The 12,540-nt window shown below is 37.3% G+C and overlaps 1 protein-coding gene across 1 annotated transcript in view; it reads right to left on the bottom strand.

Moving 5' to 3' along the window:
• The window catches only part of TMC3 (transmembrane channel like 3), a 1,325,854-nt gene that overhangs the window by 838,848 nt on the left and 474,466 nt on the right, over window positions 1-12,540 (bottom strand). Inside the window, exon 10 of the mRNA XM_044067925.1 lies at window positions 5,983-6,130. Within this exon, the coding sequence (XP_043923860.1) occupies window positions 5,983-6,130 (148 nt within the window). The remainder of the gene's footprint in view (window positions 1-5,982; window positions 6,131-12,540) is intronic.

Below are 12,540 nucleotides of genomic sequence, written 5' to 3'. Positions count from 1 at the left end.
ACTTCTGTCTTGTCTTTGTCCATGTTCTGCATTACTGTGACAGGTTATTTAGTCACCATTACCGACCACATGCTGCTGTGAGATGACCTATTGTCTCTGTTGTCACCTTACTAGACATCTTATATAAGACATCTTATTTAAGCAACAGCATTCGCAATCATTAACTTTGGTTACATTAAAACTCTTTTGTGTATTTTTTTGTCATGATTAGTCTCACTAGGCCTATGGACTATTTTCATTAGAGACCCAAGATGGTATTCACACTAACTAGTGGAAATTCCCCTATGCTACTGAGCTACTTAGAAGAGGTGCCATGATAATAGAGAGCTGGTAGGGAACTGGCAGTGAGGAATTGTGGGAGGAGAGGTGCCATGGTAACAGAGGGCTGGCAGGATATTGGTAGTGAGGAGCTGTGGAAGGAGAGGTGACATGGTAACAGAGCGCTGGTAGGTTATTGGCAGTGAGGAGTTGTGGGAGGAGAGGTGACATGGTAGCAGAGTGCTGGTAGGGCACTGACAGTGAAGAGCTCTGAGAGTAGAGGTGCCATGGTAACAGAGTGCTAGTAGGTTATTGGCAGTGAGGAGTTGTGGAAGGAGAGGTGGCATGGTAACAAAGCGCTAGTAGGTTATTGGCAGTGAGGAGTTGTAAAAGGAGAAGTGCCATGGTAAGAGAGCGCTGATAGGCCATTGGCAGTGAAGAGTTGTGGGAGGAGGGGTGACATGGTAATAGACCACTGGTAAGACATTAGCAGTGAGGAACTGTTTGAGGACTCCATTGAGGCAGTCACTGAGTACCTGTGGGGACAGTATTGAAGACTGATGAGAAGAAGTAAACTGAGGCACAGAAGTTTTTGTCTGATGTTCATGTAATTATTTAGCTATCGTATGCTGACTTCAGTGAGGAAAGGTTAGAATAAGGCTGAACTAGGTCAGATAGGACTGGACAGTAGTCAGACTTATAGACAACACAGTGGGCTACTATTAACTGGTTGAGGGTGTGTAAGCTAGGGAGTTTGACCCAGTTGAGTTGATGTAGGGCAGTACAGTGATGGGTTCTACGAGGGAGGTTTGCAGCAAATTTAGCTATTTTATTATAGCAGGATCCAATGTTATTTAACTCTGATTTTTGACGGTTTGTAAAATCTTTTGAGCAGTAGAGAAGGGTGGATAGGAGGTGAGTCCTAGCTGTGGATATTCTGCCATAATTGGTTAGAAATGGTTTAGCTCTATACAGTGCACCAAGTTTTATATAAACTTTTCTATTGTTAGAGCAATATGTCTGTCAAATTTTAAGCTGCTGTCTAGGGTAACACCAAGGAGTTTAGTGTGCTTAACAGGTTCAATTATAGTGCCATTTGAAGCAAAGATAGCTAGATATGTTGGGATTTTTTTGGAGGAATTAGAGAATACCATACGTTTGGTTTTGTTCAGGTTTAAAATGAGTTGGGGATGTGATAGGTACTTTTCAATGCTAAGGAGGGCAGCGTGAGTTTTCTCTTGGAGTGAGCAGAGCAGATAAGGGAAGCATCGTCTGCATATTGAATGATGGTGACAGGTTCAACTGCAGAATAAAGATCATTTGTAAAAATAATAAAGAGGAGTGGGGCCAGGGTAGATCCTAGTGGGACACCAACACTAATGGGTAATAGGGAGGAAAGATTATCTTCCCGTAAGGTGGCTTGTTTACAGTTAAAGAGATAACTGTAAAATCAGCAAAAGGTTTCAGTGCTGAAATTAAGAGTGGCAGGTTTGTTGAGGAGAATTTGATAAGATACCGTGTAAAATTCTTTTGACATATCAAGGACTGTAGCTGAGACAAGGTGGTGTTTGTTTTTAAGGTTATTAACAGTATTGGTAAAACTTATGAGCACTGTGTTAGTACTATGTTTGGGGTGAAAGCCATGTTAGGTATTGGATAATAGGTTATTTTGCAGGATGTAGTCTAATATTTGTTTATGCAGACATTTGTCTAAGAGTTTGGCAAGTGGGGACAGAATAGCTATGGGTCTATAGTTGGAAAGGTCAGTAGCGGGGCCTCCTTTATGTAGGGGAATTATATGGGATATTTTCCAAAGAAGTGGAACGTTCGGAGATAGAGTGGTTGATAAGAAGGGATATAGGGTAGGCTATGGATGGAGCAGCAATTTTAGGAATTCACCTGGTAACTGATCTGCACCAAGAGTGCAACATTTTATTTTAGTAAGGAGATGTTGTATGTACTTGGTTTGAATTGGTCTAAGAGAGAACAGAGAATAATTGGGGTCTACGGGGAGGGGGGAGTGTAGAATTGGAAGTATTGCTAAGTAATGAGGTAATAGAAGAGATGAAGTGGGTGTTGAATTGGGTGGCTATGCAGTCTGTAGGGGAGTTAGTTGTTGGTGCTGCGGTGGTTGATTTTCCAGGGTTAAGAAGCAGATTGATTGTTTGCCAGAATATTTGGAGATTGTTGTGGTATTTTAGTTGGCATGATTGGAAATAGTTTTTTTTGTCTTCTTTTGTTTGCTTTTTAGCAAGATTTCTGAGGTGTTGGTAAGAGGCCTGACTGATAGTATTTTTGTTTTTGAGGTAAAGAGTCCATGCCTTGTCCCGTTGTTTAAGCAGATGAATAGTTTTCTTAGGATAGATAGGGAAGTTGTTTGGACCTAGTACGAATTTTTCTGATTGGAGCAAGGTTACTGAGTATTTGCAGGAAGGTGTTATTGAAGTACTGTACTGCAAGATCCAATTGTAGGGTTTTTAGAGGTGACCAGTCATGTTCACAGAGCAGGGTGTTGAATAGAGAGAGGGGGTTGTTTTTTATTGCGGACATATTGATAAGTGAACTTGTTGATACTCTGGGTGTGTTTTTTAATTGGATAGGTTGGGCAGTGGTCACATAGGGAATCAGGGAAGCATCCTGTAATGTCACTGTTTTTGGATTTATTTCTTAAGATCCAGTCAAGTAAAAAATGCTTGTTGGTAATTTTGTCAATACGTGTTGGTTGTGAGGTATTTTGAGTGAAGTCATCATATAGGTCTATTAAGTTGGTAGTGGTGTTGGAGGAACAGGTAAACCAGTCAAGATGAAAGTCTCTGAGTATTATAGTTTCATGAGAAAAAGTGGAGAAGGCCCTGAACTAGATTTAGACATTCCTTAAACATTATAGCAATACTACCACCACGTCTGGATAATCTGTCTTGTCTGATGAGACTGTAGCCAGGATGAAGCAAGTCCTCATTTTTTATGTGTGGCTTGAGCAGGTTTCAGTAATTATGGCTAGTGCAGCATGAAATTCCAGAACTTTACTGAGACGGCTTCTAAGATTGAAATGTAGTACAAGTAGGTCAGAGCTGCAGCTTTTTAGTAATGGGTTATGTAAGGGGGATTTAGGGGGCTCTAATGAGGTAGAGGTAGTTGAGTGAGAGGGGCCTGGGTTTAGGTGTATATCAGATTGGAGTTTAATAAGGGCAAGTTAGTGGTGTGCTAGGAATTTCAGTTTGGAGAAAAGTTTGTTCTGTTTAATAAAGGAATGGGATGACCTACAGGAGTGAAAGTATTTGAAAGAGAAATAAAGTGACACGTAAGTACTGAATAACTGAGGGGAGATGTGGACATTGTCCCTAGTGCTACAGTGAGTGTGTGGTAGGCAGAGAGTGGTAGAGAAAGAGATGATAGGAGTGATAGGAGGTCATATGCAGGGTTAGGGTTAGTAAAGGTAATAAAGGTGAGATAGAGATGATAGGAGTGATAGGAGGTCATGTGCAGGGTTAGGGTTAGTAAAGGTAATAAAGGTGAGATAGAGATGATAGGAGTGATAGGAGGTCATGTGCAGGGTTAGGGTTAGTACAGGTAATAAGGTGATAGAGCTGATAGGAGTGATAGGAGGTCATATGCAGGGTTAGGGTTAGTAAAGGTAATAAGGAGATAGAGATGATAGGAGTGATAGGAGGTCATATGCAGGGTTAGGGTTAGTAAAGGTAATAAAGAGATAGAGATGATAGGAGTGATAGGAGGTCATGTGCAGGGTTAGGGTTAGTACAGGTAATAAGGAGATAGAGCTGATAGGAGTGATAGGAGGTCATATGCAGGGTTAGGGTTAGTAAAGGTAATAAGGAGATAGAGATGATAGGAGTGATAGGAGGTCATGTGCAGGGTTAGGGTTAGTACAGGTAATAAGGGTAGAGATAGAGCTGATAGGTTTTATTAAGTTCATGATGATAGAAAACCACTGATGATAGATCAGTTAGGATAAAGACTGGCTGATATAAGCAAAAGGGTAGTAATGTGGGGTGTAGAATAGAGACAGGATGTTCTGGGGGAGTACACTGTTGGGTTAGAAGGTTGATCAGAGTACAGCTGTTTAAGAAATAAAGTGAAGATAGGGATGTGATGAAAAGACAGGTTAAGGCTTAAGAAAATGGGCAGTAGGATGAAAGAAGAACATATGTCTGTGGAGATGTAAGGAGAGCCAAAGAGCAGCTGAGAAGTAGAAATGAATGTGAGCTAGTGCAACGAGTGTGAGCAAGTGTGATATGTGTGAGATAGTGCAACAAATGTCAGTCAGTGGAATGAGTGTGAGCTAGTGCAACGAGTGTGAGCAAGTGTGATATGTGTCAGATAGTGCAACAAATGTCAGTCAGTGGAATGACTGTGAGCTAGTGCAACGAGTGTGAGCAAGTGTGATATGTGTGAGATAGTGCAACAAATGTCAGTCAGTGGAATGAGTGTGAGCTTGTGCAATGACATTGATTTAATGCAAAGAATGTCAGTTAGTGGACTGTGTGAACTAGTACAATAAATGTGAGCTAGTACAATTAATGTGAGCTAGTGTAATGAGTGAGTTAGTGCACTGAATGTGAGCTAATGCAAATAGTATGAGCTAGTGCAGTGAATGTGAGCTAGTACAATGAATGTGATTTAGTGGAATGCATCTAGTGCAGTGAGTGTTAGTATAATGAATGTGATCCAGTGCAATGAATGTTAGTTAGTACAATGAACGTGATTTAGTGTAATGAATGTGAGTTAGTGCAAAGATTGTGAGCTAGAACAATAAATGTCAGTTAGTGAGTGTAAACTGGCGCAATGAGTTTGAGGTAGTGCAAGGCATGCTGGCTACTACAATTTGTATGAGCTACTGTAATAAATGTTAGCTAGTGCAGCATTTTGGGGAATATTTAAAAATGTTTTCTTCAGGTTTTGTATTGCATCTCATAATCACTGGAGGAGACGTTCATTTATTATTGAGTTAAAAGTTCAGATGGTTTGGACAAATCTGAAATGTGAAATTGAATACATGTTTTTTGTACAGTCCAGAATTCAGTACATTATTTTATGATATATCATGAAAAATGGATTTTCTGCAGATGAGTACACAATATACAATGTTTTATATCTAAGGTGAGCTATGAATACTTGCAGAATATTCTTGTGTTCTAGTTGAAATAAAACATTTAACTGCTTATTGCTTTGGATTCTTTTACATCCACTTGAGCTATAATTTCATCAGGTAGATGGATGTTAGCTTGTCTCATCTGAAAGGTAGCACAGTTAGGCATGCAATAACCCCATTTATGCTGTAATATACTGTTAATAATGGGAAGAAAATTTGCCTAAATGTATAGGAAAAGAACTCACAGTAACTCTGATTTTCCAGTATTAAATTCAAGTGTGTTACGTGATAAGTCACTGAGACAACAGGACTGCATTAACTTTTAACGGTATTACCACTGACTACTGTTATTCCTTATTTTATATTGTCACTTGAGATATTTATGATCCTGATGCATATACTGCACACGTTTCTGTTTTGTATAAACCTCATATCTGCTTTTGTTTTGTTAATACAGTTAATTGGTATTCTGTTTCTTACATATAATATCCCTATCATACGTTCCATTTTCTCTTTTCATTATAATCATTGTGATGGACTTCACCTGAGAATGATACAGTCTGATGACATGAAATCACTCAGTTAATACAAGCAAAAATAAAATAATTACATACCTCATTCTTTTCCCAAAGTGTTAATTCTTTCTTTGAACTTTCTAACTTCTGGGATCGATCAACAACAAAGTAAATAATATAAATACTTCCAGCAAGTGACAGGAGAACAAGAATATTTGCAAGAATTCTTAAGCTAATGGTTACAGCTCTGTAAACAGATGAATAAATAAAGGAAAAAAAGGAGATACTGTTTAGAATTCAGTATAAAAGCATTATAAACATTGTAACAAACAATGCTGTAACATTCTAATGCTATAATCAGTGAGGTAAACATTGTAACAAACAATGCTGTAACATTCTAATGCTATAATCAGTAATGTAAACATTGTAACAAACAATGCTGTAACATTCTAATGTTATAATCAGTAACATAAACATTGTAACAAGCAATGCTGTAACATTCTAATGCTATAATCAGTGAGGTAAACATTGTAACAAACAATGCTGTAACATTCTAATGCTATAATCAGTAGGTGACATTCATTGACAAACCATATAACATTCTAATGTTATAATCAGTGAGGTAAACATTATCTACAACATGGCAGCCATTTCCACTTTTAAATACACTCCAAACAATGAAAATAAAAAATCAATTAAGCAACATTCTAATGCTATAATCAGTGAGGTAAAAACTGTCTCAAAACAAACAATAATATAATAGTATGTTATAATCAGTAACATAAACATTGAAATAAAAGTTTATTTGGATCTTATTTCTAACATGAGTTGTTTGTGACTGTGATTACTTCACGCATTGGTTACTCCATTGGAAGTTTTTGTGGATTTATATGACTTTTCATTACACTGGTGTAACATTCTAATCCTATAATCAGTAACATAAACATTGTAACAAACAATGCTGTAACATTCTAATGCTATAATCAGTGAGGTAAACATTGTAACAAACAATGCTGTAACATTCTAATGTTATAATCAGTAACATAAACATTGTAACAAGCAATGCTGTAACATTCTAATGCTATAATCAGTTAGGTAAACATTGTAACAAACAATGCTGTAACATTCTAATGCTATAATCAGTAACATAAACATTGTAACAAACAATGCTGTAACATTCTAATGCTATAATCAGTGAGGTAAACATTGTAACAAACAATGCTGTAACATTCTAGTGTTATAATCAGTAATGGAAACATTGTAACAAACAATGCTGTAACATTCTAATGCTATAATCAGTGAGGTAAACATTGTAACAAACAATGCTGTAACATTCTAATGCTATAATCAGTAACGTAAACATTGTAACAAACAATGCTGTAACATTTTAATGCTATAATCAGTAACATAAACATTGTAACAAACAATGCTGTAACATTCTAATGCTATAATCAGTGAGGTAAACATTGTAACAAACAATGCTGTAACATTCTAATGCTATAATCAGTAACGTAAACATTGTAACAAACAATGCTGTAACATTCTAATGCTATAATCAGTGAGGTAAACATTGTAACAAACAATGCTGTAACATTCTAATCCTATAATCAGTAACGTAAACATTGTAACAAACAATGCTGTAACATTCTAATGCTATAATCAGTGAGGTAAACATAGTAACAAACACTGGTGTAACATTCTAATGTTATAATCAGTGAGGTAAACATTGTAACAAACAATGCTGTAACATTCTAATCCTATAATCAGTAACATAAACATTGTAACAAACAATGCTGTAACATTCTAATGCTATAATCAGTGAGGTAAACATTGTAACAAACAATGCTGTAACATTCTAATGCTATAATCAGTAACGTAAACATTGTAACAAACAATGCTGTAACATTCTAATGCTATAATCAGTGAGGTAAACATTGTAACAAACAATGCTGTAACATTCTAATCCTATAATCAGTAATGTAAACATTGTAACAAACAATGCTGTAACATTCTAATGCTATAATCAGTGAGGTAAACATTGTAACAAACAATGCTGTAACATTCTAGTGTTATAATCAGTAATGGAAACATTGTAACAAACAATGCTGTAGCATTCTAATGCTATAATCAGTGAGGTAAACATTGTAACAAACAATGCTGTAACATTCTAATGCTATAATCAGTGAGGTAAACATTGTAACAAACAATGCTGTAACATTCTAATGCTATAATCAGTAACATAAACATTGTAACAAACAATGCTGTAACATTCTAATACTATAATCAGTGAGGTAAACATTGTAACAAACAATGCTGTAACATTCTAATGCTATAATCAGTAACATAAACATTGTAACAAACAATGCTGTAACATTCTAATGTTATAATCAGTGAGGTAAACATTGTAACAAACAATGCTGTAACATTCTAATCCTATAATCAGTAACATAAACATTGTAACAAACAATGCTGTAACATTCTAATGCTATAATCAGTGAGGTAAACATTGTAACAAACAATGCTGTAACATTCTAATGTTATAATCAGTAACATAAACATTGTAACAAACAATGCTGTAACATTCTAATCCTATAATCAGTAACGTAAACATTGTAACAAACAATGCTGTAACATTCTAATGCTATAATCAGTGAGGTAAACATTGTAACAAACAATGCTGTAACATTCTAATGCTATAATCAGTAACGTAAACATTGTAACAAACAATGCTGTAACATTCTAATGCTATAATCAGTGAGGTAAACATTGTAACAAACAATGCTGTAACATTCTAATCCTATAATCAGTAACGTAAACATTGTAACAAACAATGCTGTAACATTCTAATGCTATAATCAGTGAGGTAAACATTGTAACAAATACTGGTGTAACATTCTAATGTTATAATCAGTGAGGTAAACATTGTAACAAACAATGCTGTAACATTCTAATCCTATAATCAGTAACGTAAACATTATAACAAACAATGCTGTAACATTCTAATGCTATAATCAGTGAGGTAAACATTGTAACAAACAATGCTGTAACATTCTAATGCTATAATCAGTAACGTAAACATTGTAACAAACAATGCTGTAACATTCTAATGCTATAATCAGTGAGGTAAACATTGTAACAAACAATGCTGTAACATTCTAATGTTATAATCAGTAATGGAAACATTGTAACAAACAATGCTGTAACATTCTAATGCTATAATCAGTGAGGTAAACATTGTAACAAACAATGCTGTAACATTCTAATGCTATAATCAGTGAGGTAAACATTGTAACAAACACTGGTGTAACATTCTAATGCTATAATCAGTGAGGTAAACATTGTAACAAACAATGCTGTAACATTCTAATGTTATAATCAGTAATGGAAACATTGTAACAAACACTGGTGTAACATTCTAATGTTATAATCAGTGAGGTAAACATTGTAACAAACACTGGTGTAACATTCTAATGCTATAATCAGTGAGGTAAACATTGTAACAAACACTGGTGTAACATTCTAATGCTATAATCAGTGAGGTAAACATTGTAACAAACACTGGTGTAACATTCTAATGTTATAATCAGTGAGGTAAACATTGTAACAAACACTGGTGTAACATTCTAATGCTATAATCAGTGAGGTAAACATTGTAACAAACACTGGTGTAACATTCTAATGCTATAATCAGTGAGGTAAGCATTGTAACAAACAATGCTGTAACATTCTAATTTTATAATCAGTGAGGTAACTGTATAAACTTGTCACAAGATTTACTAGAAGAAATAAATGCAAATGCGCAAAATCTTCCTGCCATAAAGCCTACAAACTGAACTCATACTCTTTCTGAAGCTGACAATTTAAAACTTAATTTTCTGATAAATAAGAAAAGTAAGCTAATATTAATGAAAAGGGAGGGGAATACTTTCACCTTCACACAAAGACTTCAGTCCTAGCATACCTCACTGACATTGCTACTTCAGGGACCTAGTACTCTGGGGAAACGTATCCAGTATGTTATAGAGCTGAAGGGTTAGGTGGTAACTGAGGTGATACGCACAGTGTCAGTAGAGATCGTAACATCATATTCAAAGAGAAAATACTTTGACTGCACAAGATTCACCATGGTTACATTTCAAGCTTTTGACTTTTTAGTTAGCAATGTTTTTTATGTCTGCCTCTTTCTGCTTCCAGGCATGAATTCTATTTACCTAAATATTTCATTCTTTTCCATATATGACCTTACTAGAACTGATACAGCAGTGCAAAACTGCCACTGTGATGATCATGATGAAGATGATGATGTTGATGCCACTACAACTAGTATGAAATTCAGAATACATCATACATTAGCAAAGGTACTAATGCCTTGTTTCACCATACATAGTAGTAAGGAGCCTGGGCTATTTTTTTCTCTCTCTGATATTAATATCCATGTTTATTGGTAGTAACTTAGTAACTTGTCTGAAATTTTTACCAATGCTAAATGACCCCTGCTACTCTTTGAATATTTCAAATACTTCCTAACCTGCACTTGTATAAAAGCAATACCCATGCTTAGTGACTGATACAGCTTTAAAGGCATCCCACAGACATTGCCAATATCCTGGCAGACAGGTTCAGTGCAAACTTCTCCACCCCTCCCCCCCAAAAGAGCAAGTATCTATCCCGGCAGAGGGCTGCCTCCCAAACATCTCAGATGCTCAGGTGAAGGCTGCCCTCTCCAAAGCAAAAAACACTGCTTCCATGGGACCAGATGGCGTCCCAGGTTGCTTCCTACATGAACTACAAGAGGAACTAATCCCTCATATAAAACAGCTATACAATCTCAGCCTCACTACAGGATATGTGCCCACAGAATGGCGTACAGCAACAGTGGTCCCACTCCACAAAGGTGGAGCCTCTATGGACCCTGGAAACTATCGCCCCATAAGCCTGACTAGCTTAGTCTGCAAGGCTATGGAGAGGATCATCATGGAGCTCATAAACAAAGACATTGGGGACCTACAGACACTAGATCCTACCCAGTTCGGCTTTGTCAAGGGCAGATCCTGCCTTTTGAACCTGGTTGACTTCTTTGAAACAGTCACCAAAGCCATAGATGAAGGGAAGGTAGTCCACACAGCCTATCTGGATGTTGCAAAGGCATTTGACACAATACCCCACTCGGGCATCATAGATAAGCTATCCAGCTTAAATATAAACCCCTATGTCACAAGATGGGTCACAAACTGGCTCAAAGACAGAACCCACAGAGTGAGAGTTGCTGGAGCCATGTCAGACTCAAAACCGGTCACAAGTGGCGTCCCACAGGGTTCTGTCCTGGGACCACTCTTGTTCGGTATATACTTTTCCGAGGTACAGGCAAACATGGGAGGACTATGGCTCACCAAGTTCGCAGACGACTGCAAACTGGGCACCATAATCAACTCTCCAGCTGACAGAAACATCCTTCAAAAAGGTCTCACAGAGACAGATAACTGGTGCCAGCACCATGGTTTAAAGCTAAATGCCAAAAATGTATAGTCATACCCTTTGGCAAAACAATGTGCCCACAAATTACCACATATCACGAAACCCATTAAGTACAGAGAAAGTTATTAGGGACCTGGGGACCCAAGTTGATAGCAATCTCTCCTTTGAAAACCACATTGCCAAAGTGGTTAAAAAGACCTTCTACATAGCCCACCTCATCACGAAGGGTTTCACATCTAGATCAAGAGAGGTAATCGTGCCTTTATTCATCCCTCATCAGGCCCATCATAGAATACAATGCCCTTTTGGGATGTACCTTACCCGACACCTGCAGCAATTAGAAAGACCCCAAAAGTATCTCACCAAGAGGATCAAGGGTCTCAAACAGATGCCATATGCTGCTCAGTTAAAAACTCCAGCTCTACTCAGTTGCATACCGCCTACTTGAGGTGATCTATGCCTGACATACAAAGCTATGTCAAATCCAGAATTAATGGACATGCTCCACCTCAGTAAATCTAAATCCCTTAGAGCCACACGCTTGAGGGACTTGAACCTCAGCACAGAAATAAATAGAACTTGCTGGAGGGACAGGTTCATAACCCAGAGGCTCCCTTCGCTCTGGAATAGAATTCCAGTTCATGTGAGGCAGAGCACCTCACTGAATCTCTTCAAGAAGAATCTCGATAAGTGGATGGGGGATCGTAGGTTTGTCCCAGGGATTACTCCCGTGTCACTATTAGACAGAGGCACAGTAAACTGAACCTTAAAAAGGGCACAGTATGCTCAAATCAAGGGGTGGTGTAAGCCATACAGAATTGGGCTAGGCTTATAATTGCCCCAGGGCAGATAGCCTAGTATGAACCTATGAACCTATGAACCTACTGTTTAGTGACTGGTACTGTATAATCATCAGTAATGTTTAATGACCAGAACTCCTCCATGGTTAGCAGTCATACTTACAGACTGCTGCTCTTGCTTGGTCATTACTCATGCTTACTACCTGGTACTCTCTGATCATTACACATGCTTACTACCTGGTACTCTATGATCTTTGCATATGCTTAGTACCTGGTACTCTATGATCATCATATATGCCTAGTGACAGGTACTCATTTACAGTCTTCACTCATGTTTACAGATTGGTGGTCCTCTGTGATCTATTGAATGTACTTAAGTACT

Source organism: Protopterus annectens, chromosome 3.part1, assembly GCF_019279795.1.
Source record: "Protopterus annectens isolate FY-2018-M chromosome 3.part1, PAN1.0, whole genome shotgun sequence".
Lineage (NCBI taxonomy): Eukaryota > Metazoa > Chordata > Ceratodontiformes > Protopteridae > Protopterus > Protopterus annectens.
Note: the sequence above shows the minus strand (reverse complement) of the source record. Positions and strands in the feature narration are given on the sequence as shown.